Source organism: Nerophis lumbriciformis, linkage group LG09 (genome assembly GCF_033978685.3).
Source record: "Nerophis lumbriciformis linkage group LG09, RoL_Nlum_v2.1, whole genome shotgun sequence".
NCBI classification, from domain to species: Eukaryota; Metazoa; Chordata; class Actinopteri; order Syngnathiformes; family Syngnathidae; genus Nerophis; species Nerophis lumbriciformis.
The window spans coordinates 26,984,980-27,010,186 of NC_084556.2; the positions used below are offsets into that span (position 1 = coordinate 26,984,980).

At 38.2% G+C, this 25,207-nt stretch overlaps 1 protein-coding gene across 3 annotated transcripts in view; it reads right to left on the bottom strand.

The window, feature by feature from the left end:
• Positions 1–25,207, bottom strand: part of pcdh1a (protocadherin 1a) — a 303,557-nt gene that overhangs the window by 49,069 nt on the left and 229,281 nt on the right. For 2 of the 3 annotated variants that reach the window (XM_061962069.1, XM_061962070.1), the window contains one exon: positions 7,296–11,203. The exons of the other annotated variant lie outside the window; for it this stretch is intronic. In XM_061962069.1, coding sequence (XP_061818053.1) covers positions 10,833–11,203 — 371 coding nt within the window. In that variant the 3' untranslated portion in view covers positions 7,296–10,832. Of the gene's footprint in view, positions 1–7,295; positions 11,204–25,207 lie in introns of those variants that run through there. 3 annotated transcript variants of the gene reach the window in all.

The window sequence follows — 25,207 nt, forward strand, 5'->3', positions numbered from 1 at the left end:
AATTCAATTCAATATAACATATATGTCACACCTGGGTGAAGTCTTGTCTGGGTTTCGTCTGGTTTCATTTTGTCACAGCTACTCATAGCCCCCCCCCCTCAAGGGACGGATCCCAGACGTCACCCGAGAAGCCAACACAGGACAGGGATGGGTGGGAGGGATTACAAAACGAGGCAAAGCATTTCCTCGATTCAGCCATCAATTTTAAAGCATTGTTAAGCCTCTCCGCCATAGAACTCTCCGCGGGGTTCGTGTGGTGCTGGATTATTCTGTCAAGTTGTGTTGGTGACGAACCCCAAGATGCAGAGATGGCGGCAGGCATTGAGCAGGAAAACATGATGTAATGTTCAAAATAAAGCAAAAACACAAATCAGGAACTAGGAACAGGCAAAATGGAAACAGGAACCAGAAAACAGAATAACTGGAAATAGCTAACGGCTAACAGGATCTGGCTAACAGGAAAACAAGAAGCTAGGAGAAAACAAACTGTAAATAGCTTAAGGAACAGCTTACCGCTATGATGACATCGACAAGGACAGGTAGACACTACAATAATCCAGCACTGACTGGAGGACAAATCAGGTCTAAATAGCAGCTGGCTGATTGACACCAGGTGTGGCCCGGTGCCAATCAGCCACAGCTGAGGGGAAAAAGCACTCAGGGATACAAGCAGGAAATAAAGACAAAATAAGAGCTCTGACAGGAAATAAAGAGGGAAAACTAAAACATGACCAAACTGTCAGGGACAAGCCTGACACCAACACTGTTAAGACCATCATTTGTCATCAATAAGGCCATGTAAGCATAAAAGTTCTACAATAAATGTTGCCTAGGTTGAAGCCATCAAACAAGTACTTATTTTAATTGGCTGTTAGATTTTCAAATGACACGTTTAAATCACTTGCTGCATTTGTGACACAGGTTTCCAAAAGCATAAAGACATGACTATTTGACATCCTTAATTCTTTCAATGACATCAAGGATCTGGACGAATATCAGAACTCCCAGCAACTACAACAATAAAAACAACGATAATGGAGTCTGACAGAAAACTAACATTGACATTGGACTACAAAATTGCAACGCTCCAAGGGATTACCGAACAAGATGATCTTCACTCAGGTGCACATTCATCCACACTTATAGACATTCAGAGAGCAACGCAAATGATTGGAGAACAGGAATGCATGGAACTGAAAACCTTCAGCAGCATGGATTACAATAGTCCGGAATTAGATAAGGATATAGATCCAGATACATTTTTTTTTCTTTCACACCAGGAATAATTGTTTTTATTTCAGACAAACATTATAACGGAAACACTAAAATAGCATACTAACTTCTGCTGTTCAGATGAATAATCGACAGTTTGTTGTCTAACTACAACAATGTGAAGCATTTTTTTGGAACAATTCAACGAACCCTTCAGAGTTATCGCTATCTCAGAAACATGATGGATGCTAAAAAAGGAATGTATTTTGACCTAGAAGGATAAGAACTAAATTATATCAACAGAATCAACAAGAACAGAGGGGGAGTAGCTGTGTACGTGATTAAGAACCTAAACTACAAAGTGGTAAAAAATATGTCACTAGCTATTGATAATAACTTAGAATGTATCACCAATGAAATAGATATATATAGATCACCGAAGTCAAACATTGACACGTTTGAGAACTGGATTAAAGCAACTTTTACTGAAATCAGTCAAAAAATAACTTTTTTATGTGGAGACTTCAATATTGACCTCTTGAACCCTAACTAACAAAAGCCCATAGATTACTTTATTGACACAATGTATAGTCTGAGTTTATATCCTAAAATCACAAGGGCAAGCAGAATCTCAGGACACAGCGCCACACTTATTAATAATATGTTTACTGATGATTTTGATAACAATACCACATGTGGCCTGCTAATATCCGACAGCCAGTTTTCATAATCTATGATTATGATTTCCTACAAGAAGAGGAACATTGATGACAAAAAGATGTGTCAAAGAATATGTACAGAACAAAGTATGACAGCTTTCAAGAATGACCTGAGAGATCAAAGTTGGGACAATGTCTACAGTGAAAATGATGTAGATGATGCATATGGTATTTTTTTAATACCTTCGCGATGCTTTATGACAAACACTGTCCATTGAAACAACTTAGTAAGAAGCAAAAGAAAAATGATCAACCATCGATGACAAAAGGACTAAAAAATGCTTGCAAAAAGAAGAATACACTATATAGAACATTTATAACACAAGCATCTTCAGAAGCAGAAAACAAGTACAAAACGTACAATAACAAGCTAACTGGCATACTAAGAACATGTAAAAAATAATATTACAGTCAATTATTGGACCAGAACAAAAACAATATGAGAGCGTCATGGGTCATCCTAAATAGCATTATTAAATATAGTTGTTGCTAAAAATAACTGTACTAAATACTTCTTAGATGGAAATGTAAAAGATGACAATATGAACAAAATGGTTGAATGCTTCAATAAGTACTTTGTGAACATTGGACCAAATCTGGAGAAAAAGATTCCAGATCTCGAGTCAGTTGAGGACTTGAATGACACTATAGATACAAACCCCAACTCTATGTTCCTAGAAGTAGTGACAAAAGAGGAAATACTCTCTATTGTGAAAAAAGGTCAATCCAAGACTTCAACTGATCGCAATGCAATTGGTATGGAAACGATAAAAAAGGTTATTGAAGAGATTTCAGAACCTTTAACATATATCAGCAACCTATCATTTCAAACAGGCACATTCCCAGACAAAATGAAAATAGCAAAAGTTGTACCGCTTTATAAGACTAGTGAAAAACACCAGTTTACAAACTACAGACCTGTTTCTTTATTTCCACAATTTTCTAAAATTATTGAAAAACTGTTTAACAACAGATTAAACAAATTCATAAATAAAAACGAAACATTCACAAACAACCAATACGGATACAGAGCCAGCAATTTAACATCAATGGCATTAATGGAAATAACGGAAGAGATACCCAATGCAATAGATAGTAAAAAATGTGCTGCTGCGGTGTTTGAGGATTTAACAAAAGTATTTGACACAATTAATTACAGCATCTTAATAAACAAATTAGAAAGGTATGGAATCAGAGGGTTGGTCTTGAACTGGGTAAGAAACTACTTAACCAACAGGAAGCAATACGTGAAGATAGGCGAAAACACTTCTACAGAGCTGAAAATATTTTGTGGCGTACATCAGGGATCAATACTCCGGCCAAAATTGTTCAATCTTTGTATAAACAAAATTTGTATAGTTACAAAGGACTTAAAGTTAGTATTATTTTCAGTTGATACAACTGTGTTTTGTTCAGGAGAGAAAATACAAAAGCTAATACAAAAAAATACAGAATAAATTAACAAATTAAAAGATGGTTTGACAAGCAGACTATCTTTGAATCTCAGTAAAACAAAAATAATGCTATTCGGTAACAGTAGAAGAGAAAGTTAAACACAATTACAAATACAGGGAGTAGATACTGAAAGGGTAAAAGAAAACCCATTTTTGGGTGTAATAATAGGTGATAAAATGAACTGGAAATCTCATGTAGAAAATATACAACATAAAGTAGCAAGAAACAGGTCAATAAAATAAAGCAAAATATGTTCTAGACCAAAAATCACTTCATATTCTGTAATGCTCACTAATGTTACCATATCGGAGTTATTGTGTAGAAATATGGGGAAACAACTACAAATGTGAGCTTCATTCACTATCTGTGCTACAAAAAAGATCAATTAGAATAATACATAATGTTGGATATAGAGAACATACAAACCCTTTATTTATTGAATCACAAATAGTGAAATTCAATGATTTGGTGCATTTGCAAACAGCTAAAATGATGTATAAAGCAAACTATAACCTGCTACCCAATAATGTACAACAATTCTTCTCAGCAAAAGAGGAGACATATAACCTTAGAGGAAAGTCTAATTTAAAAAATGTTTATGCACGTACAACACTTAAAAACTTTAGCATATCTGTATGTTGAATTAAATTATGGAATGGATTAACCAAAGAAACCCAACAAAGCACCAATATGATTCAGTTTAAGAGACAAATGTACACAGAACAATAATTATGATTAAATCCCTTTTTTTTTTTTAGATAAAGATTATTTATGTATTTAATATTTGTTTACTTACTAGGGTATATTATTTATTTATTATTTATTCATTCACTGTTCTGTTACAGAGAACAAGGAAATGGGATAAAAATGCTACGGTATGAAAAGGGGTAGAATTAAATAAGCTCAGCTTCTTCCTACTCTTTTTCGGATGTGATGTACTTAAACAACTGGAAATATTTGATGCATTATGTATCATATGCATGTTCGAAATTAACTGAAACTGAACTGAAAATGTGTTTTTTAATATTTAATGATTTCCCAATCACTTAACACAACTAGTAGATACAATGTCACATACATTAATCCATCAAAATGTATAGTTATGTTAATGCCATTAACTCTACAGGATGGAGTCCAGGAGTGTGTCATTTACTTGTTATTTCTTGGCCTGCAGCACATTGTAAAACAATTATTATACAAGAAAACTACAAAAAAGAATGAAAAGCGGTCAAAAAAATTGACATTTTTACACTGCAGACATTAGTAATACAATGATCAACTTTCAGACAATGCTCAGGTGCAGGCTGTAAAATAGAGAAAATGTGCAGGAAAAACATACACAAACTCATATTTGGATCTGTGCTGACTACAGAAGTTCATTCAAAGGCCATTTATGGCTTGACGTTTGTTTTTGTTTGTTTTTATTGCCCAGTAGCACATTGTAAAAATACAAGTAAAGAAGACTTATAAAAAAAAAACAGAGTACAAAATGTTAAAATGTTGTTAGTAAATATTACTACTAATAATAATATTTATAGGTTTTCTCACCAATAGCACAAAACTCATTTGCAGGCTGTTTTATATGTAACTTCTTTGCATTTCTACATTGGATTAGCCTTTTTAGAATATTATGCAACTCTTGATCAAAAACGTTTGTAGATCCCCTATATCGTAAAACCTTTTTTCTTTTTTTTCTTTAGAGAAAATGGTGTAAGTCTAAAGAGTTTAAAGAACTGCTTTAATTATGCTGAGTGGAAGGATTATCCACTTCTGGTACTTTGTTGTTCAAGTTCCAGAAATTCTTAACACAGGTCCTGGGACTGACCCCCTTCAGGCCCTGAGAACAATCAGTTTCCAATATAATGAAACTTGTTTACAAGGATGGGAGAAACTCATCCTCTATGTAAGATTGATGGGCTCATGGGAATCGAGTAAGACCTGTTACAAAAATAAGCACAATATATTAGAACTGTATTCATTTTAAGCGATGTAAAAAAATATCCATTACATTTTTATTATTATTTAGACAATATTCATAATTATCTAGAACAAGCTTACTGTAGTAGAGACCGCACAAAAATGGGCCTTTTCCTGGGCCAAGAGCAATTTGCCTAAGCAACCAATCAAGAATGTCATTAAAAGCAATAGAGTGGGTTACAAGTGCCCCAGTCCATTCGTTATTTTAAGATAAAAAGGTTTGTGTTATCAGCATTCCCACCGTGGCCGAGCGAATGTAGACAGCTGATTAAATGTTTGCATCATATGTAAACAACTTAAGCATCCATCCATTTTTTATACCACTTTACCCTGTTCAGGTGGTAGCTTTCCTTTGACGTACAGTAAAAGACAGATTACACACAATGACCAGGGCCATAGCACCAAATCATGGGCTTCCATACACAAGACTCCTAAAGGGCCACTCCTCTCACCCTAAACCCAACGTCGCTGCCTCTTACACACACACTAGGTATGTTACATGCACGGAAAAAGTAATTATTGCATGGCTTTGGTTGAATCACACCTATCCCAGCTACACTCGGGTGGAAGGTTGGACAAGTCGCCACCTCATCGCAACGCCAACACAGATAGACAGGAGGTAGGAGGAAGCCGGAGTACCTGGAGGGAACCCACACAGTCACGGGGAGAACATGCAAACTCCACAAAGAAAGATCCCGGGAATCGAATCCAGGACGTTCATATTGTGAGGCACGAGCACTAACCAATGGGCCACCGTGCTGCCAGGTTTGATTGAAACCGGCTTTTTGAAAACACATGAAAAACTAATTTGGGTTTTTGACTTTTTAAAGATGCGATTAACATATGTAGATAAACATTACCTAAAAAAATTGGTTTTGTATTTGTCCACCAATGACGCTGAGATCATTGTACTTATGTTTGTTACCTCTCATTTCGATTACTGTAACATATTAGTTTCAGGTCTCCCAATGCCCAGTATTAAAAGATTGCAGTTGGTACAAAATGTAGCTGCTAAACGTTTGACCAGGACAAGAAAGTTTGATCATATTATGCCTATACTAGCCCACCTGCATTGGCTCCTGGTACACTTCAGGTGCAATTCTAAGGTTTTGTTACTTACATACAAAATACTGAAAGGTTTAGCATCATCAAAGCCTACCATTAGAGCCCAAAAAAAAGTCTGCAGGTTCTGGAGCGTTGTCGTTATTGAGCTCCAGTACTCTGGAATGCCCTACCGGCAACAGTTAGAGATGCTAGCTTAGTTGAAGCATTTAAGTTCCATCTTAAATCTCACCTATACGCTCTCTATTTTGGATAGATCCTGTTTGGACCAGCTTACCTGACACTTTTATTTTCTGCTATGTCCCCACATCTCATGCATTGAGAGGTTACCAGGAGGTCACAGATAATGTCTGGAGAGGTACCAATCTGGAAGAAGCGGTAGCTGTTCCAAGTCGAGTCCCCGGTGGACCTCTCTTTAATGCACCAGTTGGTGACATCTCTGCGTTGTTGACTTATGTGTATGCAAGAAGAGCTCTCTCCGACCCTCTGTTGGCTTCTTGATAGGCTGGACTCTCACATTATCTATTAATTTAACAACTCAATAACTGTACCCACTCGTCATCCATTGCAGCCGGTCTCCCTAGAGGGGGTCCCCACATCTGCGGCCCCATACCATTTCTTTTTCTCAGTTTGGGTTTTTTACGTTTTTTCCTTGCCTGGATGTGGGTCCAGATCAGGGGATGTTGTTGTGGTTTGTGTAGCCCTTTGAGGCACTTTTGTTTAAGGGTTATATAAATAAATTGTGATTGATATTCTAAAAAAAACAATAATAAAAAAAAAAAAGGGGCCAACAACGAGTGGACAGAACATGAATTTAAACATATAACCTGTCATTGTTAACTTAATTATGATTAGAAATGTGCCTGGTTTTCCCTTACTTCAGAGATGATCTGATACACATAGTATCATCATCAGTGGGTTATACCACTCATACTAATACAACATTATCATAGATACAATATTATTAGTGCATCTACTGGGTGTTAAATCACCACCTGTCTTGAAAAACTAGCAACATCTCTGTCGATACCTTTAATCAAGGGTCCTCGAACAGACCACAGTTAATGCACTGAGATGCAAAGGGAAATACATAACTAATACACTTTTGCATGAGTGCTTATTGGCCACGCAGACATGACAGCAGTGATAGACAAACCACAAAAGGCTTTTTTTTTTTTCCCTGAAGTAATTTTATTACAAAGTTCATGAGGACAGTATTACAAGATAAGTTGTCAACATGCGAAAACAGAACAAAGCAGAACACAGGAGTTTAACAAATTGGTAAGATAGGACAAACCACTGATCACAATAAACATAATAACTGATTAAGTCCTCAGGATGTGGGAGCCAGTGAATGACTACAGTGCAGGCATAGAACGGCCACATTCACACCGACTCAGCAAAGGTCAATCCAACCAAGGCAAAGATGTGCACAGCTCAAGAAAACATCTTACAATTTTTATATGCCATCGGCTTTTCTCAGAACTTTTAGAAAGCGTCACTTGTATGTACATAAAACTGTACAAAAACATGGCATCACAAGCATTTTAATCCTATATAAATATACCAACAGTTAGGATAACAACTAGATTCTCTCTTGCAAAGATGTAGTCTCAAGGCAGTTGTCTGTTTTCCATGGACTGTGAAAAAGATGAAAATCTATGTGCCGTTAATTTTCAGTTCATGGGGAGGGGCCTTTTTGAATATGAACCAGCACTGACATTTCAGAAGGTGAAAGAAACAGTAAAACAGTTTCTACCAATTATCTTTGGAATTCATGCTAAAATCCCAGCCTGCTTTGACAGCAAACAACGGATTGTGGAGTACTACTGTATGTACACTGACACCACCAAGAGATTTTTTTTTTTTTTTAATTTTTTTTTTAATTCACACAACCGCTTTGCTAAGATTCTTTGACCGATACAAAACAAAACCCCCAGCCAATTTTAACACGGTAATCTGTCCATCTGTCCACAGGAATGATCACTTTACAATACAGATCACAAAGAGGCAAAAATACTCAGGTGAATTCAACAATAAATCTATGCAAAGTACAAATTGAACATTTTTCATCAGTGTATTTCAGTGCTTTGTGACGTTCTATCCTTCCATCAGGGACAACCCTTTACTTTTCAAAGGCATTATTCAGTATGAGTGATGTTTTTTGTCCTGGGGCAAGCTGAGAGTTATTATTGGCTTTAGTTTAAGAGTCCGGCTCATCAAAAGAAAAAAAAAACTAATCTGTGGTGCACTTAAATCAATCTCTTATTCTATTCCGAGTAATGCCTGATCATTTCTGCACCAAATTGGTGATCAAGGAGATACCTTGCAGATCTGTGCCAGTGATAAGCATCTCTCACTTAGGCTAGAATCAGGTTAGGATTAATCCCAAACGGGGGGAAATATCAATTCAAAGCAAGTCTTAAATGAGTCGAGACACTTAAACAGATAAAAGTTGTGACTGAGGCGATTTGGCATTGGCTTTTATCACTCCTTACTATCTTTCTGTCTGTCGTTAATTCCAGGTCAGTGATCGCACTCGCTGCTTGCGGGCCGTGAGGCCACTTTCCGAGGGGTGCTCGTGGGGGTTTAATCACAGTGCATCATGGCTGTTGTTTGAATTTATTTCTAGTTGCTAAATGGCTTTGAAAACGGCATAATGTGCTTTTCCCCCCTCAAGGCCGGATAATCGGCCACATTATTTAATAATGGCCATGTCCAGTGATTTCCATATGTTTTCAGTACAATTGCTCTAAATGCAGTTTTCAATGGCAGCATGATGAGGTAAGTGCTGATCTTTTTAACTGATTGTAGCGCTGCGGGTGGATGTGCATTATTTGGTGGGTGCCTTGTCCTGGGGCTTGTGCTTCACACACACACGCCACAGCTCAGGACTCATTACTCACCCTAATTAGGATGCGTCTATTCGGGGATCTTTTGCCCTTACTTAGAGACACAATCTCACCATGGAAATTTGCTGCAGAGGTGAAAGGTATCTACAAGTGTAATCATATCAATGTTTGAATCAAAGACGCCGCCTGACACTGTACAGTGTTGCAAGACAAGGCAAGGTAGTTGTTATTAGCATCCAATTACTGACTAATACAAAGTGTCCTTCAGGCATATCCCGCAGATTAACTCAGGAAATCTCTATTAAGGGAAACAAATCCCTACATTTTATTTTGGTCGCCAAAGGACAAGAATGCTCATAGTGTATTCAGGCCTGCTTCAGTTATGTAAATGGTGGTTTACTTCTACGACATTCTTCAAGGACTATGCTTCCCTCTCTAAGTGGTTCCGTTGGACCTCTGAACACAGTGCGATTAGAATATGATACTATGAAAAACAAAGAAAGTGCTCAGAATGAGGAGGACTAAACACGTGTAGTGTGTACTCCGGTTCTCAAGTGTTGTTTTATTAAATTTCAGGTAAATAAGTATGCATTATATCTAAAAGGAAGGGAAGCAAGTAGATTGTCTGGCTGAAGAAGGCCTTTTTAGGGAAAAAATGACACTGGAATATTTTCCCTAACAGAGTGAGTCAGAAGGATTCGAAGTAAAAGCCAATCTTGGTTTGGCGTTTGGTCATTGCGACTCCAGGGGACTGTGGCCAAGTCAACCGTTTTGATGATAAACTATAGGTCACAGTGCTGAGAGTCAATGGAACATAATGTCTGTTCAAATGTTGCTGCAGAGGTTTCTCCACCCACGGCAAAGCTCCACAGGGAGCAGAGGTAAAGGCCATTCTGCTATGATTAGGGGTTGAAGGTGTGTGTGATTATATGGAGCGGATAAATGCTTTCCACAATATTGAGTTGCTCTCCTGAAGATGTTTTCAATCAACTTTTAAACAGCAGCAGCGAAATAAAACAAAAAGCTCAAATATGCTTAATTTCTGAGTCAAATTACTTTTTCTTTTGTTATCAGCTTCTGCCAGACAAAAATATATGTAGAGCACACAGTCCAAAATGTATTTACAGCACTGTACAACTACAGAACATTTTGTTTGATTGTTAGTCAAAAGCCTTCAGATAGCGCCTGACTGGCTGTCTATCAAAATCTTCTAAGAATGGCACAGGAGCACTGATCACAACTTTCAAATTAAAAAAAGATCACTTGACTGTGTAGGTTGGCTAACTACGACAATAATCAGTAATAACTGAACTCGTTTTGAGCCGCATCCTACAAGATTGTGTATAAATTAATGAATGCGTATATCAATTAAACTTTGTAATAAATATGCTAATAATTTAATTGAAAGTGGAGATGGCAAATGGCCCAAGTGATCATGCCAGTAATTGGATGGATCACAGTCTTCTGTTACAACTGGGCATCAATGGGTAGCCTGTTTTGTTTTTCTGCCAGGTTGTATCTTTTCTTCATCTCTGCACTGATTCAAGGTTGATATTCACAAATAGATTTCTCGTTTAGGAGTGTGGGCAGACGGGGAGGTGGGCGGGAACTCAGACGTTACGCTGAGGGGCATCTCTTCCAAAGGGCAGTCCTGACTGGCGTCCTGACCGCTGCCGGAATAGGCACTGCGAGAGGGCGGAAGGCGTGATCGGTGCTCTTCGCCACCCAGAATGGCACTCCCGTTTGCCAGGCGTCCCAGACTTCCTCTTTCCTGGTAAGGCACAAAGGTAGAGAGTTTCGGGGGGTTCCTCGCCCTGCGTACAGGAGAGGGATGCCCGGGCATCCAGCAGGCGTCAGAGTGGCCCAATTCACTGCACTCAGTTGTACAGTTTCCGGTCATTGCCACATCGGGCAGCGAGCGAATGTCTGTGGGTAGAAAAGAGGAGGAATTGTCAGGTTTGCTATGAAATGTCAAGTTAATCAAACAAAACATCAAAAGAAAAACTTATTTAAAAAGCTATATCCGATCAGAAATTGTCTCATCTAAACCCAAAGAATCCACTCCCTCCTCCTTCCCCTCTTTTAAGGTCTTTGCAGCTGTTGCTAAGCAGTGAGCAGCAGTTGCTATGTAGCTGTTGCTATGCGCAGGGTAATGAGCACTACTGCGTGCAGTCCACTAGCTGATGTGATACATTCAGGAGATGGCATGCTGTGTCTGTGTCATTGTGAAGTATCCAGCAGCAGTTAGTCTAGCATGCTTAAAATACATCACAGCCCGTTTACAGCATTATATTGATTTGTGTACACCCAAAAATGTGTCAGTACTGAGAGTGAAAAAAAGATGTACATGGACGTGATACATCTGACGTAATTGAGAGGCTTTGTTTTGTTGCAAATGGAAGGGATTAATCCTTTGGGCAAAAACATTATTGATTGACAGCATGGAAATGGGTTCTCTGCCCTTCATTATCATCTTTTTTTTTTAACTGTTCCTACTTTAAAAATGGGTCTATGACCCAGTGACCTTATTTCCCTGTGCAAAACACACCAAAATAACTTTCCATCTCTTATTACATGCAATGGTCTTAAAACACCCACATATATAAATATATATATATATATATATATATATATATATATATATATATATATATATATATATATATATATATATATATATATATATATATATATATATATATATATAAATATATATATTCACATACATATACATATATATATATATATATATATATATATATATATATATATATATATATATATATATATATATACACATACACATTTAAAAAGTAAAAAGTAAATAATGGGGGTATAAATGTATGTATATATATATATATATATATATATATATATATATATATATATATATATATATATATATATATATATATATGTACACACATTTATACATACATATACACATACATGCACATTAATACAGGCACACACATATGTATACATGCATATAAATATATATACATGCATATACATACAATATATACATAAATATATTCATACATATATATGTACATTCATACATACATTAGAATCAAAACCTGCTAACCTAAATATGAGAGAGTAATAAAAAAAAAACATTAACTTCCACTAGGAACAAACTCAATCAAGCCAGTTTTTTTAGTCCTCCAGGATTTTTCTGAGCACCGCTCAAACACGCACATCAAATGACTAATCAAAATTTCTGTTTGCTTCTTATGTAAACAAAGCAGGAAAAGCAACATGTAACAATATATCAACACTTAATTCCTTAGACCTACTTTTGGTTCCTGATTACATTGATTATCCTTCCGGGTAATTTAGTATATAAACATTTACTTCCTAATTTACATGTTTTATTTATACATCTAATTAACTCATATTGATTAAGAACATATTTTCATTTCATAAATGCTGACCGATCAAAGAGGCAGCATTTACATGACAGAGATGTTGAAATGTAATTGTCTCTCATTTACCAACAAAAATTACCAATATAGATTGCTCTTATCAATCAATCAAAATTTACTTATGTAGCCCTAAATCACGAGTGTCTCAAAGGGCTGCACAAGCCACAAATGACATCCTCGGCTCAGATCCCACATCAGGGCAAGAAAAAACTCAAACCAATGGGATGACAATGCAAAACCTTGGGACCCCCCCCCCCCCCCCCTGGGTTACCGGTGCAATGGACGTCGAGTGGATCTAGCATAATAGTGTGAGAGTCCAGTCCATAGAGGTTTTAACATAATACTTTAACAGTCCACAAATGTTGAGGCTGGGGGTAAATTTGTTGAAAATGTGTTGAAACATAAATGGATGTTTAAGATTAACGAACCCTTATCAAGCGTAAAACATACACGGAGAATGTCAGCAACTTGAGGACAACAGCGCAGACAGCAAGGAAGCTTTTGGTGGTGATTCTGTAATCATAATTATTATAATTAATTAAAACAGTAATTTGACAATGAGTTCTGAGTTACTCCCCTCCATTTTACATTCAGGTCTGTGCAGTATAGCATGAGTAAAACATCAATACAATATTTATTTTCCAATTTGTGTTGGAATTGAGGTTAAGGTTACAGAAACACTTAAAACATTGATCAGAAATTCATAAAATCAAAAGTTGATCAATATCATCAAAAAAGGCATTTTAGGCCACAACAACACCAAACAAACTTGCAAAATCCTGGAGTGACTGTTAAGTAGCAATATCAGAAGTTTAGTTTATTCGAATATGCATAGAGGGTCACATTGGCGTACAGATCTTGTTTACAATTCACAATTCAATGTCCGATAGCAAGTAAGAAAAAGTAAGCTTATTCAATCCTACCGCTTCTCCATGTGACATCAGTCAATGATACATTTGTTCACTTCCTGTATCCCTGCACTCAAACGGCTCGTGACATCAGTCCCTGGCGAGAACCTAGGATTAAGCCAGAATGCACTATCAACTCTAAAGGCCCAGCCGTCCAATGCCCACAAATGAGTATGATTTTTAGATGTAACAACAATTTTGCTGTTGAATTAAAATCGTCACTTGAATCATTATTTCTATTTTGACCTTACCCTGACAGCAAGACTTATCATGGCACATACCACCGCAGAAACCAATACCATTCAAATTACTGTTCTAAAAATGGTGCGGTATTTATGTGCAGCAGGCAACTGGCTGACTTGTCACGCAGCATACCTGTTGACAGACTCCACATTTGACTGTGGTTAAATGGACATAGTTTTGAATGTCTCTTTGTTATCACTTCACACGGGCTAGAACAAGCAATCAATGGCTGTAAAGCAAAGAGCTGACAGTCACAGCCACATGTAATGTTTTGATTGCTATGATAAACACATTACAATAATGCCAAGCCTGCATTGCACATACAATAAAAGAGGCTGCTCATCAAAGATGCCTTGTCTCGTTTAGTCGATACGGTACAGTACCAGTGTGAATATATTTGTATACAAAGCAAAGTGCTTGGTGGTTCACAGATTTGAAAAAATATATACATATATTCTTATTTTTTTTTATTAAATCAACATAAAAAACACAAGATACACTTACAATTAGTGCACCAACCCAAACAACCTCCCTCCCTCATTTACCCTCATTCATACTCATTCACACAAAAAGGTTGTGTCTTTCTGTTATTAATATTCTGGTTCCTACAATATATATCAATACAATCTGCAAGGGACACATACAGTCCGTAAGCACACATGATTGTGCGTGCTGCTGGTCCACTAATAGTACTAACCTTTAACAGTTAATTTTACTCATTTTCATTAATTACTAGTTTCTATCTAACTGTTTTTATATTGTTTTACTTTCATTGTTATTCAATAATGTTTGATTTATTTATCTTTTTTTATTTTATTTTTTTTAAAAGGACCTTATCTTCACCAGACCAGGTTGTCAATGAAATTAGATTGTTTAAAGGGTTCTTCAAACCAGGTCCAGTCCAGATTATGCCCAGGTCGGGCTCAGCAAAACACACCTTCATTTATGTACACTCGAAATTAGGGAACACAACAACAGATTGTATATAATCTGTAAACAAAGTTACATTTTCAAAACAGGCATTTATATACAGTCTTATACATATATTTGTATAGAAAGCAAATAGCTTGGTGGTTCACAGATTTGAAAAAAAAAAGATGTTGCTGTGTGTGAATGATGCAAACCACAAGAGAGGGTGTACCAGAGGCAGTTAAGACGTCTCACAGAGGCAATGCCATTTTAAAAGAGATGCACCATCAGTACTGTATTCATGACCAGTGGCAAGATAATTATCCCACAAAATGTCAGGCCTCGAAGGCTGGAAAAAGCGCATCTGGCCGACCAGGTTTTAAATCAATCAAATGAGACAGCTTGTGTTGTCAAAGCCTGTAATAAGATTTTGAATGCAAAAAAAAATGAAAATTTGAAAGCCACATTTTTTTTTACATTCATATTATCTTACTAAAGTAGAAGTATGAGATAACTTATTTTTTGTCTGTTTTCACTTCCGCGCTCATCCCATAGTTATGAAGTGTAAATTACATAAAATAAAATACAAATTCATTGAGGATTCATAGGATTACCTTCCTCAAATTAAATAAAAATGTACAATTGTTAAGTGCAAATAATTTTCTGGCATGAGTGAGGGACAGGGCCAACCCCTGGCATAAACACTCAGTTGTTTAGGTCCACAATGTTTAGTGGGGGCCACAGAAATGTGGCGACCGGTCACATCAGTAGCTGATTGTCACTGTCGTCATCATGTTCTGCAGGTATTTGCTTGTTCTATTTTGATGGAATAAATTGCCTCATGGATACAAAATGTACTTTGATTCTGCAAAACTTTAGTTCAGTGGTAAGTCAACATGTCTTTTGTAATCGTTTTGGTTTGGTTTAACAGTATCACAGCCATGTCCATTAAAAAGCCCGTAGACATAACTGCTAAATTAAAATCGCTTCAAACGCTATCATCGTGACAGATGTATGGCTATATTTCTAAAACAACTGTACTACTTAAGTTTATAGTGAAGCAGGACCTTTCCCGAAAGCAAATTTAGAGAAAAAAATGTGTCTGGGGGCCGGTATATCTATGTTTAGGAACACTAATACCAAAACTCACAATGATGTCTGATTGAATGCTAAAAACGTTATGACAGACCACTTTAAAAAACCAAATGGAATTTTTAATTTTTTTACTGAATGAGACACCCAGAATGTACGTGAAAATAAAGTATGTGGGATTTACAATAAACACCGAATATTGACAACATAAGAACATCACACCCCCTCTCGATCGACATATTTTACAATCAAGCAAAGCTTTAGAACTTTGTTGTAAAAATCTCTTTCCACGTCTGTCCCTGGCACCTGCATTTCAGGCTGGCCGCTCTGGAAACACTCTGTGGAAACACTCTGTGGAAACACTCTGTGGAAACAAACCACGCCCACACTGCTTGGTGCCTCGTCTGAGCTGCTGTGACTTAGATTACCCTCGTAACTAGTATATCATGCAAAAGCACAGATTCCAACCATTGAAATACGTTGTATAGTTCAAGACTTACGGTATTTTGAAAACATCACTGAACATCATAATGGCGGCTACAGTTTCTGTCTAAAAGATCTAAAAAAAATTGGGGGGAATGTCCGGCGGGCCAGATTGAAAAGCTTAACGGGCCGCATGCGGCCCCCGGGCCTTAATTTGCCCAGATCAGCCCTAAAGATAAATAACATTTGTTTTTTCATACTTTTGACAATTTATTATGTTTTGTTTACTCTTTCAATTATTGCCAAAGAGCTATAGCAGTTTTGAATTGGCTTCACTGCAGTAGGATTCACACTTTTCTTTAAATGGATTGTACTTGTATAGCGCTTTTCTACCTTCAAGGTACTCAAAGCGCTTTGACACTACTTCCACATTTACCCATTCACACACACATTCACACACTGATGGAGGGAGCTGCCATGCAAGGCGCTAACCAGCACCCATCAGGAGCAAGGGTGAAGTGTCTTGCTCAGGACACAACGGACATGACGAGGTTGGTACTAGGTGGGGATTGAACCAGGGACCCTCGGGTTGCGCACGGTCACTCTTCCACTGCGCCATGCCGTCCCTTTACACCTTGGACCTATCAATATGTGTTTACCTTTTCATATTAACTCTGGACTTTATCTGGAATACAAACACATAATTATGGAACATGTCAGATTGAACTGAATTGTCGTCATTTTTGTTTATTGTTCATAAGTGATTATTTCATGTAAATACAAATCTTTACATAAGTTGAAAAATATTAATAATTCAATATTTCTTCATATCTACTTATAAACTTCTTGAACTGCGTTTTTGTTGGTTGCAGCTTTTATGCACACACTCAGCCTCTCAATGCCAAATCGACTTTTAGTCGTCAAGAGTACCGTTTTTTCCGTACTATAAGGCACCCTTAAAATCCTTTTTTCTTCTCAAAACTCGACGGTGCGCCTTATAACTCGGTGTGCCTAATGTAAAGAATAAGTTTGTTTGAGCTTACCCACCTCGAAGCAATTTTATTTGGTACATGGTGTAATGATAAGTGTGACGAGTCGATGGCAGTCAAACATAAGAGATAAGTGTAGGCTGCACCGTTTGATGTGCTTCAACATACAAGTAGTATTATGGCGTGTGTATAAGGTAAGACATTATCTGGTGTTTGTTTCGCAATATTATGCAAAAGCAACTTTTCTTACCTTCTGGTACATGCCGATCTGTGTTTGGAATCTGCATAAATCCTCAAAAATTGTAGTCTGTGCCGACACCGTAGTTGATAAGCTTCTTTTTTTCCTCTATCTTCTTGTTATGGGACATTCATCCTCCGCTGTTGCCATTTCTAATATAAAGTAGTGTCAAGTTCTTACTTATATCTGTCAGTAAACTCACCATGAAAGCGCAGTGTAGTGAGTTTACATAATTCACCCAAGGAACTTTAGTTACTAGAGTTCCGGTCAGACGGTTTTTCACGGGACACATTTCCGGTGTTGTTGTTTCCGGATAAGGAAATGCTGCTCCGTCATTGATTTAAGTAACGTCTGAATGTCATTAAAACAGTTAGCTCCATCTTTTAAAACTTTTTCAAACCCCGTCCTTGCACGCCACGTAAATAAGACCGCCCACAAAACGGCGCATCCGGAAGCAACTGTCAGCAAGCGGCTTGAAGTAGATCTGTAAAACATAATCAATGCAACATTTTGACCAAAGAACCAACATTACATGTTATATAGACAACAAGGAAGTGTTTTCAATTTAGAAAAAAAAAAAAAAAAAAAAATATGACTCCTTTAATGTGCCCTATAATCCGGTGCGCCTTATATATGAAAAAAGATAAAACATAGACCATTCATCGGCAGTGTGCTTTATAATGCGGTGCGCCCTATGGTCCGGAAAATACGGTAATATAGCAAACACTTGTTTATTGCTGTTAATTAGTTCCTGTTCTGGTCGTGGTCAATAAATCTTTGCCGATTATAAATCATTGATTATGATTTGAATATTTTCTAACATGGGGTGTTGTTGGCGTGACCCCAAGATAAGGAGACGAGAGGCACTGTACAGGTAAAATATTATTTCAATATTAAAAAAAGGTACAAACTCCGTTTCTATATGAGTTGGGAAATTGTGTTAGATGTAAATATAAACGGAATACAATGATTTGCAAATCATTTTCAACCCATATTCAATTTAATGCACTACAAAGACAAGATGTTTGATGTTCAAAATCATAAACTTGATTTTTTTTTTGCAAATAATAATTAACTTAGAATTTCATGGCTGCAACACGTGCCAAAGTAGTTGGGAAAGGGCATGTTCACCACTGTGTTACATGGCCTTTCCTTTTAAAAACACTCAGTAAATGTTTGGGAACTGAGGAGACACATTTTTTAAGCTTCTCAGGTGGAATTCTTTCCCATTCTTGCTTGATGTACAAGTTGTTCAACAGTCCGGGGGTCTCCGTTGTGGTATTTTAGGCTTCATAATGCGCCACACATTTTCAATGGGAGACAGGTCTGGACTTCAAGCAGGCCAGTCTAGTACCCGCAGTCTTTTACTATGAAGCCACGTTTATGTAACAGGTGGCTTGGCATTGTCTTGCTGAAATAAACAGGGGCGTCCATGGTAACGTTGCTTGGATGGCAACATATGTTGCTCCAAAACCTGTATGTACCTTTCAGCATTAATGGCGCCTTCACAGATGTGCAAGTTACCCATGTCTTGGGCACTAATACACCCCCATACCATCACAGATGCTGGCTTTTCAACTTTGCGCCTATAACAATCCGGATGGTTCTTTTCCTCTTTGTTCCGGAGGACACGACGTCCCCAGTTTCCAAAAACAATTTGAAATGTGGATTCGTCAGACCACAGATCACTTTTCCACTTTGTATCAGTCCATCTTAGATGAGCTCAGGCCCAGCGAAGGCGACGGCGTTTCTGGGTGTTGTTGATCAACGGTTTTCGCCTTGCATTGGAGAGTTTTAACTTGCACTTACAGATGTAGCGACCAACTGTAGTTACTGACAGTGGGTTTCTGAAGTGTTCCTGAGCCCTTGTGTTGATATCCTTTACACACTGATGTCGCTTGTTGATGCAGTACAGCCTGAGGGATCGGAGGTCTTGGGCTTAGCTGCTTGCGTGCAGTGATTTCTCCAGATTCTCTGAACCCGTTGATGATATTACGGACCGTAGATGGTGAAATCCCTAAATTCCTTGCAATAGCTGGTTGAGAAAGGCTTTTCTTAAACTGTTAAACAATTTGCTCAAGCATTTGTTGACAAAGTGGTGACCCTCGCCCCATCCTTGTTTGTGATGACTGAGCATTTCATGGAATCTACTTTTATACCCAATCAGGGCACTCACCTGTTCCCAATTTGCCTGTTGACCTGTGGGATGTTCCAAATAAGTGTTTGATGAGCATTCCTCAACTTTATCAGTATGTATTGCCACCTTTTCCAACTTCTTTGTTTGTCACATGTTGCTGGCATCAAATTCTAAAGTTAATGATTATTTGCAACAAAAAAAAATGTTTATCAGTTTGAACATCAAATATGTTGTCTTTGTAGCATATTCAACTGAATATGGGTTGAAAGGGATTTGCAAATCATTGTATTCCGTTTATATTTACATCTAACACAATTTCCCAACTCATATGGAAACGGGGTTTGTACAACCAGCATGGAAGACAGTATACAGCATGACATGGTGCTACATTGAGCATGAACAGAGAACAACGAACCAGCACCATCTAACCAACAACGTTGGCTTAAAAAGCCACCTGATTAGTAACAAGCTGACGACACAGCTGTGGTGGGCCTGATCTCCGGTAACGATGAGACGGCCTACCTGAGTGAAGTGAAGAACCTGGCACTATGGTGTCAGGAGAACCACCTCGCCCTGAACGTTAGCAAGACCAAGGAGATCATAGTGGATTTTAGGAGACGGGGGCAATGAACTACAGTCCACTCAGCATAGACGGGGCGCCGGTCGAGAGAGTGACCAACTTCAAATACCTCGGAGTGACAATATCAGAAGACCTGTCCTGGACCACACACATAGACAACCTGGTGAAAAAGGCACGACGGCGTCTCTACTTCCTCAGGAGACTCAGGAAGTTCAAACTAAACCACAAGATCCTCAGAAACTTCTACTCATGCACAACAGAGAGTGTCATGACTGGGAACATCACCTCCTGGTTTGGGAATAGCACCGCACACGACCACAACAGACTGCAGAGAGTGGCCAGATCAGCCGAGCGCACCATCGGAGGTGTGCTCCCAACCATCTGCAACATCTACACCAGGCGGTGTGGATCCAAGGCCAAGAAGATAGTGAGGGACTCCAGCCACCTAAGCAACTGCCTCTTCTCACTGCTGCAGTCAGGCAAGCGCTACCGGAGTCTCATGGCCAACACGGAGAGACTCAGGAGGAGCTTCTATCCCCAAGCCATCAGACTGCTCAACTGCACCGCTGATTAACACTATCACAATTGCACAAGATTCACTTTACTTACCACTGTAATTACCGGACTACAATACTCTTCATTCAATGACTGTAAATAATGTAAAAACAAGAGTATAAAGAAGTCATACTGTTCCATTACTTCTGTTCATACTACTGTCACTACTCAACTGCCAAAAGAACTGTAGACACCTTAATATGTATTACTTCCTATACTGTATATACTGTGTATACTGTATATACTGTTATACTATTTGATATTGCACTGGTACTTTATGTGACTACTGTACTTTTACTTGTACTGATACTTCTACCATAACTACTGGGACTTATTGTGCAACTTATTGTCTTGTAATTAATGTACATCAGAGCTATTCAAATTGTTGTATTTGTTGTATTTAGTGTATTAGATTCAGCAACTAGTGTTTGGATCCCACTGTACGCAATATCTGAAGAGCATGGAAAAAAGCATTTTACTGTGGTGTACTCTGCATGTGACGAATAAAAACCCTTGAACCTTGAACCTTGGTGTGTCTCCTGACTGCTAATTAGGGAACAGGTAAGGCAAACAGTGCTCAGGCAGAGGTAAAGTGGCTGAAAGTGGAGACCAACAGGAAGTGGAATGAAAAATAACAGCGCTGGACATGAACAAAATACCAATACTGAGTGGATCAGATGGTGGAATGGCAGGCCAGACACTTAAAGGTTCTTGGTTTGCATACAGCTTCCTCCATCTTAGTCATTCCCCTTGTGTCCTTGGGCAAGACACTTCACCCACCCTACTCCTAGTGCTACCCACACTGGTGGAAATGTAGCTAAAATGTAGCTAAGAGGTTTCTCATTGTAAAGCGCTTTGAGTCACTTGAGAAAAAGCGTATACAAATATAATTCACATCACTTCACACAGAAAACGATAAATAGTCGTACAGCTGGTCGTGAACGGTCATGACAATTTTCATAGCTCGAGCATAAAAAAAAACGTTAACTTTCTGATTACGGGTTTTTTTTACATTGAAAATGCCCTCTGGACATGAAACACCACTCACATAGTCACCTTCATAAGCCGCAGACATCCAAGCATAATGTGACGACAGACGACAATATTACAATACTCAGCCTTAGCGTGTTACACCAGTTAAAACTGAAATGGGGCCACAAACTAAATCTTGTGTCGCCCTGTATAAAATCATACGAATACAGTGCACACAATTAGTCATTTAATTAATGCATCTAACTATAACAGTTCATAATATTAAAATGGTTAACAAAATACCAAAGGCACAGTTTGTTACGTTTAGCTACGTACATACTAACAATTAAGAGTTTTAATGTGCGTATCGGACATTTCCTATTCGAGAGTATGATGTAAATTGTGTGTTCTTTGCACATCTAACTTGTTAGTTGTAGTCTAATGTCAATCATCTTGTTCATGCATAGTCATTGGGTCTCAGTAACTCAACAACCAATCCACTGTGTTGGAGGCGGTACAAAGAGCAGTATTGTTTAGTAGTTTAGTAGTTGAGGTCGGCTAACCATGGTCCTGCTATTTTTTTATTGTGAACTACTAAAGGAGATGATGCTTCATGAAGATGAACCCTGCTATTTGCTGGTGTTCGCTGCTGCTTTGTTCCTGAGATTCCAACTGTATCTTGTGAGTGCTGACTCTTCACGTGTGTGTGATAACATTCAAGATTCAAGATTGTTTATTGTCATATGCACAGTTAAACAGACAGTTTGCCGTACAATGAAAATCTTAACATGGGAGGACTATCACGCCTATCACCACTAACCACTCAAAAGGATTTGTGAGTACCCGATTGACATATTTTACATGCGCTTTTATTTTGTGCTCTTTGAAAGTGAAGTGGCCATTTCAGTTATACGCCCCACCGCAACAACAAGCTATGAAACAGGCCTGCAGCTGGGTTTAAGGGACATCGCTATACCGTATGTTGAATAAGTGTGTGTTGTAAGTAAATACAAATTGTCTTTATTAACTGGAATTTGTGAGTTACTGAAAATAAATTGAAGCCTGATTTATTGTACAAATAGGTTTTGTATATTTTAAAGAGGTAATTGGTGGTATTTTGTTTGCGTAACTTTATTTGGACATTTGAGTGTGACGATCTGTCACTTAATTTCTGTTTGTTTCCTTGTTTTTGTATTTACTTCTCATCAGTGCTCTTATTTTTGTTCCATTTCCTGTTTGTCTCTGAGCACTGTTTGATCACTCACCTGCCGTTGATTGGCAGGCGCTCCACACCTGCTGCATGTCCTATTTATGCCTTGTCTTGAGCACTGCTCAGTGCTCGAAGATCATGTGAGGAACTCGCATGGCTGCAGTTTTTGAGACCCCAAGATGCAGGAACCAGCAGACAATGAACAGGTAGGATGATCTTTATTATCATCAACCGAAATGAAGCAGTCTTGCACATAAACGTTCCACAACATAAAGCGATCCGAGACAAGGCATAAATAGGACACGCTGATTGGCAGCAGGTGTGGACCGCCCGCCAATCAACGGCAGGTGAGTGATCAAACAGTGCTCAGAGACAAACAGGAAATATAACAAAATAAGAGCACTGATGAGAAGTAAATACAAAAACAAGGAAACAAACAGAAATGAAGTGACAGATCGTCACATCGAGAACCTATCGTATATATATATAATTTCAAATTGAAAAAAGGTAATATTTTAATTTTGTATATAGGGTTTTGTACCGTATTTTTCGGACTATAGGGTTCACCAGATTGTAAGGCGCAATGCCGATGAGAGAGTCTATTCAGGTCTATTTTCATATAAAAGGCGCACCATTATAAGGCACATTAAAGGGGTCATATTATGATTTTTTTTTTCTCCATGTAAAACACTATCATAACATGTAATGGTGGTTCTTTGGTCAAAATGTTGCTTAGATTATGTTTTGCAGCATACTTGCCAACCTTGAGACCTTCGAATTCGGGAGATTGGGGGGGATTGAGGTGTGGTGGGCAGGGTTGGGGGGGCGGGGTTTGGTGGTAAAGGGATGCAAGGGATTCTGGGTATTTCTTCAGTTGTGTTTATGTTGTGTTACAGTGCGGATGTTCTCCCAAAATGTGTTTGTCATTCTTGTTTGGTGTGGGTTCAGAGTGTGGCGCATATTTGTAACAGTGTTAAAGTTGTTTATATGGCCACCCTCAGTGTGACCTGTATGGCTGTTGATCAGGTATGTCTTGCAGTCACTTTCATGTGACTGGGCCGGCACGCTGTTTTATGGTGAAAAAGCGGACGCGCGACAGGTTGTAGAGGACGCTAAAGGCAGTGCCATCACGGCACGCCCTCAATATTGTTGTCCGGGTGAAAATCGGGAGAAATTCGGGAGAATGGTTGCCCCGGGAGATTTTCGGGAGGGGCACTGAAATTCAGGAGTCTCCCGGAAAAATCGGAAGGGTTGGCAAGTATGTTTTGCAGACCATCTTCAAGTCGCTTTCTGACCGTCTCTTATTTTCATGGCTCCAATTCAAGCAGCATCTCCTTGAATTGGAGATGCTGCTTGACGACTGCAACAACAACACCGGAAATGTGTCCCTAAAGTTCCATGGATAAATTATATAAACCCACTACACTGGTGTTTTTAGCGCTTTCATAGCGAGTCTACTGACATATATAAGATATAACTTTACGCTACTTTATATTAGAAATGGCAACAGCGAGGGAATAATGCCCCATAACAAGAAGAAAAAGAAGGAGCTTATCGACTACGGCTTCGGCACGGACTACAACGGCGGACACGCACAAATTTTCAGGATTTATGCAGATCCCAAATACACATCAGCAGGTACCAGAAGGTAAGAAAAGTTGATTTTGCACAATATTGCGAAACAAAATGCCAGATAAGATGTCTGCTATTAGGTGCCATTTTGCAGTCCTTATATACACACACCATTATAATACCGTATGTTGTCTGACTATGGTAGCCGAAATCCTCCGATAATCCATCAGGCAGTTAACTTCATATCTTACCAAAGTTGTACTAAAACATTTTGACAGATTCTAGAGTGCCGTGAGTTATGTTCTATGTTCTCAATGAATCATCAACATTTTGGTTGTTGCTTGCTGGCGTCATCTAGCAGTCTACATGTATCTCTTATGTGCGACTGCCCTCTACCGGTCACACTTCTCATTACACCATGTACCAACTAAAATAGCTTTGAGGTTGGTAAGCACAACCAGAATTATTCCGCACGCCGGGTTATAAGGCGCACTGTCGATTTTTGAGAAAATGAAAGGATTTTAAGTGCACTTTATAGTCTGAAAAATACAGTACATACATTTCTAATAATTTGTATTAAAAGTACAGTTATGGATGTCTTCATTAATATTGAGGGACATTGTTAAGATTTAGTGTATAAAACACAATAACTCAGGCTCTGTCTCCTCATATTA